The sequence below is a fragment of the Alosa alosa genome, chromosome 18, assembly GCF_017589495.1.
Source record: "Alosa alosa isolate M-15738 ecotype Scorff River chromosome 18, AALO_Geno_1.1, whole genome shotgun sequence".
Lineage (NCBI taxonomy): Eukaryota > Metazoa > Chordata > Actinopteri > Clupeiformes > Clupeidae > Alosa > Alosa alosa.
This window is the reverse complement of record NC_063206.1, coordinates 26,433,726-26,452,905: the sequence shown is the minus strand read 5'-3', so window position 1 is coordinate 26,452,905 and position 19,180 is coordinate 26,433,726. Positions and strand designations below refer to the sequence as shown.

General features: G+C 42.0%; 1 protein-coding gene across 2 annotated transcripts in view; it reads left to right on the top strand.

Moving 5' to 3' along the window:
• The window catches only part of eys (eyes shut homolog), a 217,745-nt gene that overhangs the window by 20,524 nt on the left and 178,041 nt on the right, over positions 1-19,180 (top strand). For both annotated transcript variants that reach the window (XM_048269098.1, XM_048269097.1), the window contains exons 4-12: positions 1,813-2,009; positions 3,430-3,566; positions 5,538-5,652; positions 6,908-7,067; positions 13,696-13,800; positions 14,858-14,997; positions 15,704-15,867; positions 16,442-16,695; positions 18,251-18,355. In XM_048269098.1, coding sequence (XP_048125055.1) covers positions 1,813-2,009; positions 3,430-3,566; positions 5,538-5,652; positions 6,908-7,067; positions 13,696-13,800; positions 14,858-14,997; positions 15,704-15,867; positions 16,442-16,695; positions 18,251-18,355 — 1,377 coding nt within the window. The remainder of the gene's footprint in view (positions 1-1,812; positions 2,010-3,429; positions 3,567-5,537; positions 5,653-6,907; positions 7,068-13,695; positions 13,801-14,857; positions 14,998-15,703; positions 15,868-16,441; positions 16,696-18,250; positions 18,356-19,180) is intronic.

Here is a 19,180-nt window from a genome sequence, read left to right as displayed (position 1 = left end):
GTGCAAAGTCAAAGATATATATGTGTGTGTATATACCAGCAGATGCTGCCAGTGATGCATCCAAATCTATGGTGGGAGCTCCTGGAACCAGGGAGTCTAAATCACTAGGGGATTAGCATAGCGGAATATGCTAAGAAATAAGTCACAGAGAAAGATAAATGAGTTAGCACCTGCTGAAGAACACAAAAATGAAACACCCCTCTCGGGAGTAAAATCAAATTGCGTTCACCTTGAACCTGCGGCAGTGCTCATGCTGGCTAAATTTAACCCACGAGGGGCAAGTGTCAAACTTGCTGCTGGATGTCAGATGCCTTACAGTGTCTGCTTACAAGGATGTCCTTGCTCACACCTTGATGCTTTTGCTCTCTCGGTCATTTGGACCTCAGTGAAGTCCATAGTTGGAGGAGGGGGAGGAAGAGAAGCTGGGGGAAAGGGGTGGGGGGGTGGTGGTGGGGACTGCTGTCCATTGTGTTTGTGCTGCAGTGAACGCTGAGCTGAGCTCGATATGCTGAAGCTGTGTTAGAGAGGCCTTGTTCTTCTCTGAGATCAAGTGGATCCTAATACTCACTGTAACAAGCCATAGTGACTCGGCATGTCTAAGTAATGTATGTATCTCTGCTTAAGCACATGTCTCTGAATTTGAATGAATAATTGAGCGGATGCATGGAGAGCACATGACAAAAAGAAATATTAATGGTCTTTGATGTTTCAACTCGGATTTCTACAGTGCGCTCTCCTCTTAAGACATTGTAGTCTCCACTGAGGATCCGGATGACTTCTTTAAGCTTACTTAAATAATTGATTAAAAAATAATGTCACTTTGGCTCTGATACATGTAGCTCCCTTGGTAGTAGGGGGAAAAATGACCACGCATAGTCCACAGCAAAGGGCAGATGATGAAATTAGGCAGAGCAAAACACAGTAATTGGTTTCCAGATGAGAAGTAAATAAACCAACCAAGAGCTTGCTTCTTCGTAGCTTGAGAGACCTCTGTGAGTGTTTTTTACCCCAAGTAATTCCTGCTCTAGATGGATTAACAGGGTATTCTTAATTCATTTTTATATATTATATATTATATAAAAAGGGACTCATGTCAGCCCATTATAATGGAAATGCTTGGTACAGAGTTTGTAGATTGTAGCTTTCCTGTTCCATGCCACAATGTTTGTGAACTGTGACAGAATGGTTCTAGAGTGCTGCAAATATTGCTGCTAAAAGAGTGTACAGTTCTACCATAGTTCATTGTGTTGACCTAGTTGTGTATGTATGGGGTGACAGAATCTCAGTAAAGGGAGTGCTGTCACTCAGGTGTCTAACAGATTAGTTCATGCATAATTACACATTTGCTCATTTCAAAGACACTTTACAATTCTTTTTGAGTCGAATGGAAGCAGCAACAAAATCAGTTGATCTGTAAGTGTTTTTTTCCTCCCTTGTCAATATAACACTTTTATCTTCTTTCGCTTCTCTCTATGCACAATGCCCATGTTACTGCCGTAAGTTGCGATGAGACACACGCAGTATTGTGCTTTGAACACAACACCATTCCCCGTTTTGTATCAAAGAAGCCCAGTACCATGACAGAAGCCTTTGTACTGAATCTGAATTTCCCCTAGCTATAAGTGTTATGAATGCTGTCTGGTAAAGTCAATCATTTATGTCTTTTGAATTTTCACATTTCTCATGTTTTTTAAAGATGAGCAACCGTCAGGGTGTCAGTCTTTCTCACTGTAGACACTGTAGCCTCTAATGGTATTCAGGCTTCTCGTAGCTCTTCCATCTACTGAGATGCTGCTATTTTCTCCATTTCAGGTTCTCTTTGTGACATGAGGAAGACTCCATGTTTGTCTAACCCATGCAAAAATGGTGGGAAGTGCGCAGAGACCGCTGAAGGATATGCCTGCTCCTGCCCAGAAGGCTTTGATGGCCCCCACTGTGACACAGAGTTGAACAGCACATGTGTCTCGTTCGGGTGTCAGCCTGAGCCACCATGCTCTGACGAAGACCCAGTGAGTTTCCACCCTTCCCTATTCACACTACTACACACTAACCCCCACTACTCACAACCCGGGGCCTTAGAGAAAACGATTAATAGAAAAATGTCACATGCAAATTGATGTGCTATCTTTGAGACAGATCAAGTGGTGTCATTTTGAAGGTTACAATTCTGTTTTGATAGGGCGATGGAGGTGGCATTTGTTTTAATTGATAGACCCTGGTTGGGGCCAGCACATATTTAAGTGCCGTATCAAAAATGTTATTACAGAAAGCTCTCGGGCATTAGGTGTCTGTCCCAATTTTCCATTTCAGCCATGCCCGATGAATTGTTGCTCTGGCGTGGGCTTTTTTTTTTTTTTAAATCAGGATCTTCTAAAGAGTACTCGTTCTTTTTCCTGCCTTGAATGGGGCTGGGAATGGGGGGAAAAATACAATAATGAATTAATTGTCTCCTGTGACCTTCGTTCTCTTTTATGGCGGGATTTGCCACATGGGCTGAACCATAACGGGATTTCATGAGGTATGATAGCCGCCTGAGAGGCCAAGGGCCAGTCCGACTCCACTGGTGCTGGGGAGGCACACGCTAATTGATCTGCTTGACATTGATTGGCTCCATCTGAGATTCGCTCAGAAAGATTTCGGCACTATGAAAATGGAAATGCTTTTCACCCCTCCGCAACCCCTCCTCCTTTCCCACCCCCACTAACACACACACACACACACACACACACACACACACACACACACACACACACACACACACACACACACAAAAAGTGCACCAGCTTTAATGTCATCATGAGTTTTCATCGTGCCACCTTTCCTGGATCGCACTTTCATTATTGTCCTCATTCCAGGGGTGCCTGAATCTGAAATATTATTGTTGTCAAGATCAGTTAGTAAACAGGGGCAATGCAAGGCCTGCTAATGGCCTGTCTCTCTCTATTTTAGGACTTAGTCGGCATGTTAGCTTGCTGTCTTCTTCCTTTATACCACAAGTTTATGCCTTGCCAAACTTTTGTCTCTGTTACCTCTCAAATGCATGTCTGTCTGTGTTTCTTTTTTTTTTTTAAAGCTCCATATCTAGCAGGCTGTGATTAAATGGTTGTCTGTAATGAAGCACATCTCATTGTGAATGCTCTTTCTCTCTCTACCTCTGTCTACTGTCCCCTCTTTCTCTCTCTACCTCTCTCTCCTTCCCCCTCTCTCTCCTCTCCCCTCTTTCTCTCTCTACCTCTCTCTTCTCTCTCTCTCCTCTCCCCTCTTCCCCCTCTCCCTCCTCTCACTGCCCTGGATGTTAGTACCCTCCTCTCTCTATTTTCCTTTCTCTCTCCCATAAACTGACACACGTTAACGGTTTGTTGTTGTTGTTGTTGTTGTTGTTCATTCCATGTCCTTCTCTCTCTCCTCCTCCTTCTCTTCCTTTTCCAGTCCTCCATGTGTGTGTGCGAGGAGGGGGGCCCCGAACGCGGAGGCAGACAGTGCAGGAGGGTGCGACAGCCGTGCGTTTCCTCTCCCTGTCTCAACAACGGCAGCTGTGTATCCCTGGGTGGCGATTACACCTGCAGGTAACACGGATGGGGGGGCTTGCCAGAGTTGATTGCTGAAATCCGAAGCCAACTTTGCAGAGAGCGGGGCCCTTGCGGGGTTTGCGTTTGCTCCAGCAATCAATTACCCACATCCTCCTTCAGGCTAGATGCGTTTTATTATTTTATGTTTAAAAAAAGCGTCTCTTTGAATTATGCAAAACTTGTGACTGCAGCTTTCATTCTGAGGCATTTTTTATCATATGATTAAATAGTGCTGCTAAGAAAAAAATTGAAATTAAAATCCATTTCTTTCAGAGTTTTGTTTCATTATTTATTTTTGCGACGCATTTTTCTGACTTGGGCCCCTCCAATTGCCGGTGTCTGAGACAGAAACTAAATCGGCATTTCTGTATCCACCCAAGTGACAGCTTTTCAACTTGTTCCTGCAGATAATAAGTCCTATCAAAGGGGCTTTATTACTCCTTACTAAGAAAAGCTTATTTTTAGCGACCCTCCTTTTTCTCTGAGTTATTGCTTCACTTATCTCTGACTGCATATCTCTGTGAGCTTCAATAGCAGACCACCTAAATCAATACATTTAAATGGCTTTCTTTAAACAAATGACAGTTGAGAGCAAAGGTTGCTGGGGGAGGAAAAAAAAAGGTTGAATTAAAAGCGAACGCCAAGCAAGATAAAGTCGCGACTGGTAGGATGTGATGGATCAGAGAGGGCCGAAACAAAAGCCACTGCATTGGCATTATCAGCGATGCCTGCTCCTCAGACTAGCAGTCTATGGGAGTGCCTGCAGATCAAGGCAATAGCCACTGGTCATACGGGACCGATGTTAATAACGCTGGGATCATGTGTAGGTCTGACCCAATAACATCACTTAAACTGTCCCAGTGCCCAGAGGAAATGTGCTCTTGGCCAGGAGTGGAAAAGACATCCTTCTTTACCGCACACTTGCCCTCTCTATCCAGCCTCATTTAGGGAAGTGCCCTTAAAAGGTGGACGTGTGCTATATAGCAGGTGTTTTAAGACAAAATGGGTATGCTTGTTTCATAACAGTCCAGTAGCTAAATTCAACATGTTCCAAGTCTGAATAACTGTACTTTTTAAACAAAATAAGTGTTTTTATATGCCGATTTCCAAGTATTGTTTTTTCCATATTTGTTGGTGTTTATTTTCTGTCTTAGCCATGGGCAGGTTTCCAAGAATGTTGTTTTCAGAGTAGCGGAGAACGGCATGTACACTTTTCTACCCTTTTGTCTACCCTGTTATGTATCCTCAAAACGAACAACATGATGAGATTTTCCACACAAAGGGATATAGGGCCATCTCCAGCATACATACTTACCAAATCACACAGCACACGGCAGCTTGCTCAAGTCTTTATTTCATCATGACAGCACCGGCCATATCTTCGGAACAATCACAGCAGGAGTGCCTTTGGTGTTTGTGTGTCTGTGTGTGTCTCTCTCTCTCTCTGTGTGTGTGTGTGTGTGTGTGTGTGTGTGTGTGTGTGTGTGTGTGTGTGTGTGTGTGTGTTTGTGTGCATGTGCCCATATGGAAGAGGCTTTGAAAATCCATGTTTATTTTTATGTTGTATACATTATGTGTATATGTTGTTTTATGCTGTATATTGCCAAGCCACATACCTATGGCCCTTTTCATACACAGACAAACATACACAATATATGTTCTAACCTATATATAACCTTTCTTGCATGTTTTAGCGTCTTATACTTATGCATGGCAAGGGTACTACTTAACTTTTCAATATGTGTGTGTGTGTGTGTGTGTGTGTGTGTGTGTGTGTGTGTGTGTGTGTGTGTGTGTGTGTGTGTGTATGTGTGTGTGTGTGTGTGTGTGTGTGTGTGTGTGTGTGTGTAGGTGGGTGGGGGTGTTTGTATAGCAGGCATGGGGTCCACATGTCCATCACAGACAGCCCTTTATCGGGGCCCTGCACAAGAGATGAACTGAAAGCTATGCTGGTCCTTCTCTTCACAGATGCCTCAGAGGGTTTACCGGGAATAACTGTGAGGAAATAATTGACTACTGCAGGCTGCACAGTATTAACTGTCTGAATGAGGGATTGTGCCTCAACCTAATTGGCGGGTATAATGTAAGTAACTCAATACAGAGAAAACTAATGAAATACGTGTAAACAAAAAAAAGTCTGATAACACACAGTATGAGACTCCGCATGAAGCTCGGGTGTAATGAGAAAATTGTGTCCTGGGTCTAAGGAGTAAAATAGTCAATTTGTTACTGATGTTATTATGGCCACTGGACGAGGTTTCTGAAAACGTATGACATAATTGAATTTCCTCTCTACCCTCCTTGACAAGACATTTATTTTTACATGAAAGAAGTTTGCCCAATTGACATATGTTCCTCTTGTTTCCATTAAGAGTATACAGTTGACAGGTGTTTGAGTACACTTAGGATCCATCTTTAAACATGAAATTGTGATTATGCCAAACAAATATTGTTGACACCTCACTCTTAAAGCTTAAAGTACAATTGCATACTTGTCCCTAATGTATTCAATGTGGATATAATAACATTAGCACAATGGCATCAATATCTTCCCTAATCTGCCTTGATTATCATTTAACCAAACAACACCCATTTCCACTGCTGTTACAGGACAATAGATATGTGATTAAGAGTGCCGATCCGAACACACATAGTACATCTCCTAATGTGGGCAGCCATTTTGCAAAACAATGTTTATTGAGCGCATAATAGAGTCCATGTCGAGGTGAAAAATGTGCTGTAGCCTACCTCTGACAGTCGATACCTGTGCATTCATTTATAACAATTTTGATGGTATCTATTCTGCTGTGGTGAATATAGATGATTTATGTATTTGTGTCCAGGTGCCAGTGTTGACCTTCCATCTCAATATCATCTTAGTGTCACCTTGTCATGTGTTTTTTTTGTGAATCATCTGTGTAATCAGGACTGAATACCCAGTCAAAGGCCCATAGTGGACAGCAACATCAACTGCTTGATGAGAAAACTCTGGACCCTTCCCTACTGGGGTCACCTCTGCTAGTCTCTGGAAATATCACCGTTAATGCCATGATTAGGTCTTTTCTGTCACTTCCTGTCAGATTTCCAATACGCCACTCCTTTGCAGTGTTGATAACGCAAAGTCAGTTTTCTCTGCCTCTGTCAGAACATAATCATCAGTCCTGATTAAATTTGGCGAAGGCCTCATGCATCACTTGGTCAATTTCCTTTTTTGAGGAACTCCAAGTCCAGGTGGTTCTCCTTGAGATGCCAAATCTCCAGGTAGGAAAGACTCAGCCTCCCCATTGTCTCTTTGTCATTTTTAAAAAAATATATTTTTCATCCTTCTCCCCTGCCAGTGCCTCTGTGCGCCCGGGTGGACAGGAGAGTTTTGCCAGCATGTGGAGAACGCCTGCCTGATTTACCCCGAGGGCTGCAAGAACGGCGCCACATGCATAAGCATAAGCCAGCCGACGGCCCCTCCACGCTACACCTGCAAGTGCCCTCCCGGCTACGCAGGTGAGACTCCAGTCCGCTCCTCCATATTTAGCGGCGCGAGTTGCGCGAGTGTAATAAATTGCCCATCTGTCAAAAGTGTTGTTATTCCCCTTAAAGTTGATTATGAGATTATAAGATTCAGTGGCACTCGTGAGACACAGCACACAACCTGTCAGTCAAGTACTTATGAATATTTATGCGGGAATAGCAACACTGGTATAAGCTTGGGACTGTGTGGAGGCAATTCATTAAGAAAATTACTTTAGATTTGTTAACTTCATGAAATAAACCTCACGGGTGTATTTGTGGTCTGAATGATGGGACACAGGGACCAGATGATAATTCCTCTCTTCAGCAGTTTGCTGTTTAGGTAGCTTTTGAACTGTTGTTTTTTTTTTTCATGAAAATCTACCAGATCTACCAAAGGTATCCCATAAACATGTTTTGGCTATTACTTGATAAAGTTATGACATACACAGTAATCATATGCTGATCTGTTAAATGTGTAGTAAGAGGCCAGCATTATCGAAGCCTGGCATGCTCTTAATTAAGTATTCTCTTGTTGTCTCAAGTAGCCTTACTTCCTACACTGGTAGTAAACTGGTTAATTAGTGCATTGGACCTTAACTCTGATGAAAAACAAGGGAGTCAGGTTTGTACGGTATGGGTTGGGTCGGGGTTACGCTGACCTTGCTAAACCTCACCCCAGGTCGCTGCACTGTAACCTCTCTGCCATAGAAGCTTTTGGTCCTGTCGTATCGAACGTGGCCATAATAAGCATAGTGCTAAGACATGGTGTCACTGTCTGGTTTGCACTGCACAACACTACATCATCACACCCTTATTGCACAGTTGATATGTTTTAATTGCCCTTGTAGAATAACCTGTATTTGCAATCTATTTTATTGTCATGGCTTTCAGGCTGATTGTTGGGTTGTACTGTATGTAAGGGCTCTTGCAACTATGAGTAAGTGATAAGAAAAAGTGGCTGCACATCCCCCACCAGACAGACTTCCATCATGAGTTACATGTGAAGAGTTCAGATGCAAAACCCTCTAAATCCGTCTGACCACTTTTCTTTTAAATGAGCATTTAAATTCAGGCTCCTATAGGTTTTTGCCTATAAATCGATATTTCAGACCAGGAAGATAGTAGTATTTAGTGGGTTTAGAAGTTAAATTATTTGATTAGCGTATACTATGTGTGAAGAGCATCCCCTCACCATCTTTATCTCATTTTTGACATAGGTGGCATTTAGAGGCTTTTGCATCTGAACCCTTCATGTACTCTCTAATGGGCAATGTCTGATGTAGGTGATATACAGAACACAAAGGTACAGTAATGCCATCAGGGTCCTCTTATTTGAAGATAATGGCACCCATTAGAATTCCTTGAAACTAATCAACGAGTGGGTCTAGAGCTTCCTGCAGATGCTATGTGAAAAATCTATTTTTCCCACCAATAGAATGGAGGACATTCATGGCACAGTACTGGAAAATTTCTTTGCTTTGAGGATATAAGTATGTGTAGCTTAGAAAACAACTAACACCTGAATTATACAAAGTTAAGAGCAAATAGGCCTATTCATTTTTAGAAATTTGGACTGCAATTCTGCCAAAAGTCCCAGATGGATCAATACTTTATGCGCTTTGCACTTTAGAATATACTTTATAAAGTACTGAATGTACTTTAGTTTGTACATTAAAATGCATAGAATAATGAAGTAGACCGTGCTTATTTTAGCTGGTTGAGAAGATGCACAACAAAGCATTAGATGTATATTATGACTTGCACTGTTTTATATTGAGGGTTTGTTCCCCACAAATTTGCATTCAATGCAATTTCTCTCTCTTTCTGCCATCTGCTGTTGCCATTGAATGGAGTTCGGCGCCTCTGTTCTCTCTAAATGACTATAGCAGCCCTGAGGCATGCCCTTCCCGTTCCTTCCCTCCCCACATTGCTTTTCTAAGTGGATTATCCTGCGATTTGCCTCATAATGTCTCAAAAGTGAAGGGCTTGTGGAGGTTAGGCTGCATTTCATCAGTAAATCTTAAGAGCAAATACAACACAACGTATTCTGCTGGAGTGCTTATTGTTTGCTCCGACAATGACCAGTATGATATGAAAAAGAACAAAAAAAAACTGTTTGGGTAATAACATTAGATGTTATTTAAGAGCTTGCACAATGTGAAAATATACTTTTTCGAAGCTACTGTGTGATTGCTCTGATCACCGTCAATGATTAATGACTTTGTACCGATTTACAGAACACAGCATTGGTAGTGGAACAATAAGTCTGTTCATTCTGTCAAGCCACTGTTAGCTCTGCTGTTTAGTGTGACATCTTGATTAACTTGGCCATGTTAGTTTTTTTTTTTAATAATGCCAAGGTGCTTTATTTAATTTGTGAACAAGCTGAAGTCCTATATCCATGATATGATTATCAGGGTAAAAACAATTTAATGAAGCTAATTTTCAGGGAAATACCTGCATCTTCACCACATGGCTTTTCAGCATGCTAAAAATGCTGAAAATATCGATCTGGTCATATGAGGTTTGCCATTGGTTTTCCTAACTGTGAAGTGGTCTTTAGAAATTCAGGGTGGACACTTGCTGTCTGTTGTAAGCCATCCTATCACCAGGAATGAAATCAAATGAAATACTGATGAACTGATGACGTAAATAGAGGGACATTACTGTAGGTCAATAAATGAACTGAATTGTGATAGTCAACTATTAGAAAATGAATGTCAACTCAAAAATCCTGAACATTTTCACCCTCAATTTGCATTTCAAATTCATGAATAATTGTGTGGTTCTTGAACTGTGTGAAAAATGATGTTCAGTGGCTCCCACCAACTGTAACAAAATAGCTTCTTGGGAATAATTTGAGTGAGTGGTATATCTCTTCCTGCTCCTTCCAGCTTAATCTTTCATCCACCATAATGGCAGATGATCTGATAAGCTATTTTTATGGCATATCATGAGTGGGGCTTACAATATTCAAAGATATTGTGCCATTTGAGTGATAACATTTTTAAAAAGTTGCAACAAATAAAAAAATTGTTCAAAATACAGAATACAAAATAATTGCTCAGGCAATTGCCATTTCACAGACAAAGGCATCCTTTGCTACTAGCATTGCTTAAAACACTGATCTGATATGAAAATGAGAACAACGAACATGAATAAAACATGGAGGAAGTGTTTTTCTCTATGTCTTCATCTTTAGACATACACAAAGGTGCACTTGCTGCAGTGTTTGGACCCATCTGCAGTGAATGATGTGATTACTCATCGTGAGCGTTCCTCCTGTGTTGGAACAGAATCATAAACAAATGCGTGAGTCATGATGAGGACGTGAGCAATGCTAATTACTTTCGTGCAACTTTCAGAATTAATTGCTATATTAAGAGAAATGGAGGATTCAGTCTACAGTAGCTCTTTGTAATTGAGTGTGGAATTACAAGAGGGCGATTCTGAATGAGAACTTTAGCTCCCCACGCTTAGACAGAGATTCTCAACTATCAATCATCAGCCGAAGCCGAATAACGTAATTGAGTTTAAGCCCTTAACCTATTTATCCTTCATCAGCATCAGATTCCAGCCTAAGATTTACAAGGAGTGAAGCCTACACAGACATGTAGCTGGTGACAGTAATTTGACAGATTTGATTTCTCATTCTTCATCCTAAAATGTAAAATTAGCACCAAGCAGGAAGGACTTTTTTCCCCATAACTCTGGTAATAAGTATTCTTACTCAGTGTAAAAGTCACTATACAGTTTATAAAGTATGTGTAAAGAGAAAGTAACCGATGGCCTTTTCATTTCAAGTGATTCCAGGTCATGATATACAGTATGTTTCCAGAGCAGTCATAGGATGTATGCTTGTCTTAAATTCCCACAGATGCTTGAGAATTTACTGCAGTAATTGCTGATATGTAATAAATGTTTGTATTGGCATGCTGCATCTTTTAAAGAGAGAGCCCCCCCTTAATGATGAATTAAAAAGGCAAAACATTTACACACTGTTTAATTTCCACTGGCACATTGACATAGATTTATGAGTCCATAAATATGCACATATGAGTGCATATTTATACATACTGTATTTACAATGCAAGTGCATAGATTTATTTGATGCAAGTGGTCTGATAGTACAGCTTTGGCAGTTGAGTGTATTGTATCCCCTACTTACTTTCCCCTTGTCCAGGGCCACTCAGTCTTAGGGAGTTTTTGACAGAGTCAGTGGCGCTGTCCTTAAGGTCAAAGAGAGATGTCAAGAACACGATTGCAATCAGCCAGAGGAGTGTGATGACATGCTTTGAAAAAGCAATATGTGTCTATGAAGGCAGGTGAAATCTCAGGAAGGGCAGATTCCTCCCCGATAAGGCCCTCTTTCCTCCAGATTCCCCTTCCCCATGCAGCCTCTTATCTGGACCCTTCCTTGAGATGCACGAGTGATGAAATCCAAAACCTAGACAGCAGGCCAGCACGCCTGTGCACTCACTCGCTTTTTTCTCCCTTTCTGTCACTATGAAAACGAGGTATTGATCTGAGAATTGCATCTACAAATTACAAAGATGGCCTCTGAGCTATTCCCTTGGAGGAATTTAATGTTTATGTATTGTATAATGTGGCCTTTCATATTTGTTTAGTTGATGCTATTGCTTTAAGACTTTTTAAGCTGTAGAGGTTTTTGACAAGAGCCATCTGTTTTTTTGACAATATATGATGTTTTTTGTGTGTTATGACTAATACACAAATGCCACTTTACCACTCTATGCTCAGTTTGACACAGTTGCACATGCTGCGGATCCTTTAAATGACCTTTATTGGGATCTGTTTTCCAAATCTACTTTGTCCAGCAGAAACAGTGCCTCAGTGCTATCTTAGGGATTACAGCATATAAATGAAAACCTGATCAATATCCTAGTTGTTAGGGGCAATTACTGCTGGTCCTTTGTAAGTAGCAACGGGCAAATAAATTCTGGTAATAATTGCTGGCCCTCTGTAACTAGTAATGTACATTTACAGTACCAAGAGTTTAACAATGTTGATGTACAATGTACATGCTGATGTGAGTCCTTGCAGTGGACTGATTGAGTTTGAGTTTTACTTTTAGCAAGCCTCTTATCAGGTGTAATACTGTGGTTAGTCAAGTCATCTTAGTTAAATAAGTAGACGGAAGTGGATAAATAAATAGATAGATAGATAGATAGATAGATAGATAGATAGAAGGACCCAGTTGATGAGAGGATGAAAGCCAATAGATAGACAGATAAAAAGTGCTCGTAATAGACAGAGAGATAGTAGTCAGTCACTTACTTCCAGTTCTCACTCGTCCAATTACAGCTCCTTGTACGCCCCAACACACATACACACACACACACACACACAAACACACGTGGGATGAGACCTGGTCTCTCCTCACTCAGCCTGCTGTTGCCTGACCTCCTTCTGTAATTCTGACTTTGCTTCCTGACCTTTTCATGTTCATTCCCCCCATATTCCTACCCATTCATCATCCTTCCCCCTCAGCGGAGTCAGTCTCACCGCGCAACAATCAACACAGGCATCTGCCAAATTAGAGAGCTACCCGGAGAAGTGGCCTCGCCATCACTTGGTCGGTCACTTTGAGGGCCTCTCAAGCATACATCTTACATCTCTCATTTCTTGAATTTCCTCTTGGGGATCAATAAAGTATCTATCTATCTATCTATCTATCTATCTATCTATCTATCTATCTATCTATCTATCTATCTATCTTAATATATTTTGTTTTGTAAGAATATATATTGTCATATCAGGTGCATTTGACTTAAGTGGTATTACATGTGCCCTCTCTGTAAAAGATTATAGAAAGGGAGAAAGGTCTGGCTATTGAACTAGCAAGAACTCCCTGGTAATTTGTTCCACTGAACGTCTGTACAGATTGCTGTCTGTCTGTGTTTTTACTCTGATGAATGCGTACACTTTAAGACAGCAAAGCACAACATTTGTTTGTGGTGTGCTGGTTGTAGGAGAAAAAAAGGGAGAGAGAGAGAAAAAGAGTGAGAGTGTGTGTATATATATGTGTGTGTGTGTGTGTGTGTGTGTGTGTGTGTGTGTGTGTTTGTATGTCAGTGTGTGTTTAAATGGCAACCTGCTGGAGCTGTGAGGATTCTATTAATCATGTTGCCGAGCTTAATAGTCTCAGATTGGCTCCTTGTGGGTGGGGACTGTTGGTGGTGGTGGGGTACTTGAGAAAAAACAAATCAATGTTTTCTTACAAGGCCAGAACTGATACCATGAGATGTATTCCAAAGATCAGTTCCTATTAAATCCTTTAGTGTTTAAGTACAGCTTTCTCTGGAATGTAATTTCCACACTACGGTTCTTAGCATTATATACTCTCTTTCCACCATGAAATAAACCTGTTTTTAGGGCTTGATAAAACCTCATGTCAGACATCATTATGTAGTTGTTTATTGTCCTCAAACAATGATGTTTACACACAAAATGTCATTACATATATGTTATAGGTGTGCTGCATCTTTTTGTGACATTGTGGCAGTTATTGCAACTTAAAATGTGCTTTATAAAGGCCTTGAAAGGAGCGTTAATGTCAAACACAGTAATACTCACTCATTTTCCGCACACCTTGCAGGACGCCACTGTGAAGCCGAGGTCGACGAGTGTGACTCCAACCCTTGCCGGCAAAATGGCACCTGCACCGACTTGGTGGGGTCTTACCAGTGCACCTGTCCCCCAGGTACCGTATCCTCTCCGCATGTGAAAGATCCTCCCAGGCGCACTTGATTGGGCCCCTCACAGCTTACCGCCACAGCGCCAAGCCCATCCCAGCCGAGCCTAACCCCCCACCCCCCTCTCTCTGCTGACTGACTGACAGACGAACAGATCAGTCATCTTCCCTGCCAGTGCTCATTAGTGCGGTAGGATTGTGTCAATATTGTGTTATGGAATACTCCCCCATCAGACACCATTGTAATAATATGATTCGCCTGTAATTGTTGATTCTCCTCGACCAGCTGAGGCAGCATTAGCATTCACTGATGCAACCTGAAAGTCCCACCCAGGAGATTGGCGTGCTCCTGGCAGGCTTGCAAATGCAGTTTTCACTGCCAGCTGCTCCCAGCCGTCCAATGAGTGCATGGCACAGAGTCCCAGTGCCCCCTCGCATCCACCACCACCACCACCTACACGCGCACAAGCGCGCACACACACACACACACACACACACACACACACACACACACACACACACACACACACATATACCCTAGCCTCTCCTAAGCCATTCAGGAGCACACAGTGCAGAGGAGTGAGAAGGGATAGAATCTCTGTTGGCTTCTTATTGAACAAAGAAACTAATAATGTCAAGTTGGTCTGTCATACACACACACACACACACACACACACACACACACACACACACACACACACACACACACACGTGGGATTAGACATGCATTTTTTGTATTGTAAGGGTGGAAAAAATTCTCCCAAAGGCATGTAGAGGTTTAAAGAAAAGGCCTCTTCAGGGGTCCTCTCTTTAATGGATGGCCTTCTATGGAAAATGTCTTTGTAAAGAATTAAAGGTTAATTGCTGTACTGTATGGTAAGCTAAAAGGTATTTCAGGTTCTTGAGAACATACGTGGGCCGCCACCAACAGGACTGCAGCAAATCCACTTATCTACAGTGTAAACCTCTCAGGCGCCTGTTTTTTTTTTCTCCCACTGCGATTCCTCGGTTGTCACAGTTTATGGCAGTGGCTGATGTTGATTTCCCACATTCCACCCCCCTGCAGGATTTTTCGGAACGAATTGCGAGATGGATGTAGATGCCTGCGCTCTCCCAAATGCCACGTGTCCCTCGAAGACGGTGTGTTTGGATTTACCTGACGGGTTCAGGTACACGTGTCGCACGCCGTGTCCCCAACACATACAGGTGCGTCAGCAGTTCCTTTTGGGCCAGAAGTGAAACGACTGAGTGAAGAGGGTTTGGGAATGCACAGTGCTTACAGCTGAGCATGGGAGCAAACATGTTGATGTATTAATCTGGCTTTCTTTGTAATTGCCCCTCTAAAAGGTTTGAAATGTAACCATTAATCAGTATGTGGTGGTTTTGTATGCTAATGAGTCCCATTAACAGATTGTCCCGAGTAGTGCAGCAGCCATCACCCCCCTCCCCCAACCCCCCCGTCTGAAAACATCTGGTTTAAAAAGATTGCATTCCTCCCGTAAACGATCATATGGTCCCGTCTCCCGACTGTGTTTACCTTGCGTTGATGAATGTTGCGTTGAAGGCGCTTCAAGGGCTTCATGTCTCAAACAGCGAGACAGCAGGGGAAAGAAATTGTTCTGCCACATTTTGTGAGGTATGTGTGTGTGTGTGTGTGGGGGTAGTAGGGAGTGACTGTATTGTGCGGTGTGGAAAGGACTTGATGAAATATAATTGTTATTCATCACTCTCAATGTAAAACGCAGTGCACTTGCCACAGTCTTTCACATTCATGAATCCTGTCTTCTAATCCACAATTAATGTTTTTTTTTGTCTGTGTGCATATGGATGTGGAATAGGACTACTTATGGTGGTTTATGGTCTGTAGTGAATTTATGTCATGAATTTATATTGTCACATGTTTTTCTTCCAGCCCTGTGCCAATGGAGGCCGTTGTATTCTTAACAATGCTACCAGCTACAGTTGTGTTTGTCCACCGGGGTGGATAGGCCACAACTGCCTCATCGACATCAACGACTGCAACCAGCACTGGTGTCAGAATGGAGCCACATGTGTCGACAAGGTCAATGGCTACAGGTAAAAACCTTGAGTTCAACGACCTCTTAATAACCTTGAATGACATGTGGTTCCCACTGGACTACAGCACAGTTGATTGTTGTTGTTTTTTCAGTGGTGAGGTAAAATCCCTTTTGAAATTGAATTATGAATGTTGAGTGGTAACGTCAGCAGTTTAAAGTTAAGACACTGGTCAAAGAATTGTTCATTTGGTAACTGGTTGTTGTAGCTGTAGTGGAGGATAGACAGTGGTATGTAATGCACTTAGGTAAACATTTAAAGTTTCACAAAATCAACAACAGTAACAAAGTCACAATTATGCTGTATATTTAAATAACTATTGCTGTAGGTGGTCACTATGATTTCATTATGATTTCTAGAAGTTTCTATATGGGTTTCTGGTTAAAACAGTTGCCTAAAATCTCTCCATTATTAGACATGTGCTTGTGTTGTGATGTAAAGTCAGATTGTGGATGATGGCAAACCACTAGACAAAAAAGTCTAAAGTTACATAGTTGAAAGGCCATGATCTTTTGTTAGCATATTAACATTAACATAACATGTCATGTACATTTCATGTTCCTTACATCACCAGCTGTCGTTGTCCTCCTGGATACACGGGCCCTTACTGCGAAGTGGACATTGACTATTGTGTTGGGCATCAGTGTTCGGAGCATGGCACCTGTCTGGACCAGGAGCAGAACTACACCTGCCGATGCCAACCAGGGTATGAGGGCGCGCACTGTGAGATGCGGGTGAACCAGTGTAGAAGCTCACCCTGCATCAATGGAGCCACCTGCATTGAAACGGCACACGGGTACCAGTGCCTGTGTGCTCCAGGTTTTGAAGGTAGGTTGGTTTGTCTAGCACATGTTAAAGTAGATATCTGGCCTTGTTGTACGGTAGCCCTGAAGTGCCAAACACAACAGAGTAACGGAAAACACAACGGCAAATAAAAAAAACACAATGACAAAACAGAAAGCAAAACGGCAAATAAAAAAAAACACGAAAACTAAACGGAAAACACAACGGCAAATTCAGGAGGACAGTGAAGAATGACAGGAAGAGAGTGGGAGAGAGAGAGATGGGATGCGGTAAGGAAATGACCATGAGTCGGTTTTGATCCCGAGTCCTCGTGGGCACATGGACCCGAATGTGGCATGGACACTGCAGCCACCTGCACCGCAGTGCCCCACGTCTAGTGCATGTTAACTAGCATGTCTCTGTTACCAATCTGTAATTGGTGATTTACGAAGATTGGTCATTCTGGATAAACATTTTAAAATGTATACGTATGCAAGTATTGCAAGTACTGTGTGCAAGTATTTTTTGCTTCATTCAGTGAATGCCTTGCCTTGTCTTTTCTATTCAGTTACATAACAAACATATACACCATATGTATACCATACCTTTCCATATGTTTGGTTGGCATTTCATTTCATATAGATACTCCTTCTATCATATCAATGTCAGAGTGTATTTTTATATTCAATCAGAACATAGTCCCGGGGGATAGCAATATCATTGCGGATGGGAAGGTGATGACAATGATAGTCAGTATTTCTTAGAGTGAACAGCCTGTACAGGATTCCATTGTGACTAGCCGCGCATCCTTTAATGCTCAATGGCTGCTTTTGCCAGATGTGCAAACATGGATACAGATGGATTTCTCAAACAACTGTGGCAGCCGCAACAGCTGTGTCATCAGGACTGATATTGTCTTCCGACTCTTTCAAGTGCCTTTAATTATACTTTGAAACACGCTGTCTTTGTAATGACATTTATATATTGTAGATCATCTTGTCTAGGCCCTCAATCAAAAATGGTTTCAGGCAAAATCCTTACACAAGTCAAATGCTAAGTTTTAAGTCATGCAAATTTGACTGTACATCTGATGACTGTATTTGGGCTAGTTAAGTGACAGGAGGCAAGTGAGGGAGAGAGGTGGGGGAGGGACTTGGAAAAGTGTCACAGGTTGGAATTTGACCCCAGGTGACCGTGGGCACTTGAACTTGTATGTGGTTGGGACTGATGGTCCATTTTGATACCACAGATGAATGAAGACCCCCAGCCAGACAATGGTAGGAAAATCAGGAACAGAGTTGTATTTACCCTTATCTCTTCAGACAAAGATATACTCAGGAATCGTACAGTAACAGGACGAAAATGTAACCGCCATGTCATGTGGAAAAGCACATCACAGCTGACTTCGTTGAAGTATTCTATCCAACAACAATTCTGACTGTAAACATAAGAACACTTAATAAGAAACATAAATAAGAAACATAAGGACATAAACTACTTGAACATGAATTTTAATTTCAATACTCTCATGCTGGTGCTTATACCACAGCTCTCCCAAATAGATGCCTAATTTCTAATACATTTTAAATATTTGTTACAGGAAAGACCTGCTCAGAAAATGTGAATGACTGCTGGTCTAGGCCCTGCTTGAACGGAGGCTCTTGCAAGGACCTCACCAATGGCTATGTGTGTTTTTGTACTTTTGGTAAGTACTTTTTGGTAATATTACCCTCCGATACCATTGAATGTGTTGTCTTAGTAAAGGAGTCAGTTACTGCTTATTTATGCATCAGATGTGCTAGCATACCTTATTGAGGGAAGGGGGTCTCCACCGATCCAAATGCAGATATGTATATATCACTTCATCTAAGCAAACATGCTCCGTGGAGTCTCAATAACGTCCTAATAACATCAAGGCCAATGAGGACATGGATATGAAGAGCACATCAGTGTAAATTCTCCCTCAGCTCCCTCTTCACAGACTCATACGCCCTGCTGAGAAAATGCAGACTACCGCCATCGGTAGTAAAACTTCCATTATTGCGATGATTTCGACGGTGGACTGAGGACTGAGGTGTTTGTAATCTTTTTAGCCCCCCCCCCTCCCATCTCCGCAATTCAATCAGATAAGTGATGTGAGATGTTTACCTCCGAGAGAGAACAAATGTAACACAAAAAAGGTTACAGGGGATGCTAACCCAATTTTCACAATCATACTTCAGCATATCTTATAACGCCGCCATGGCAGCTTCGGAAAGGGCCAAGATGGGTTGTATTTTGTGGATTTCCTGGCAAGGGCAAAACTTATTTAAACGTCAGTGGGTAATCAGGATGACATACTGTGGCCTATGGGCGCTTGTATGAGCCTGTCCAAATGGATCTTGTCTTTTTCCTAATGAAAATTACTGAGAGGAAAGCCAAGTGCCAGTTAGTCATTTGGATGGACGCTGTTTGACAGTGTAGTAAGAGGCTGGGCCTGACGAAATAGGATTCAAGTAAGAAGTTTGCTATCAAGGAACATATTTTTTTG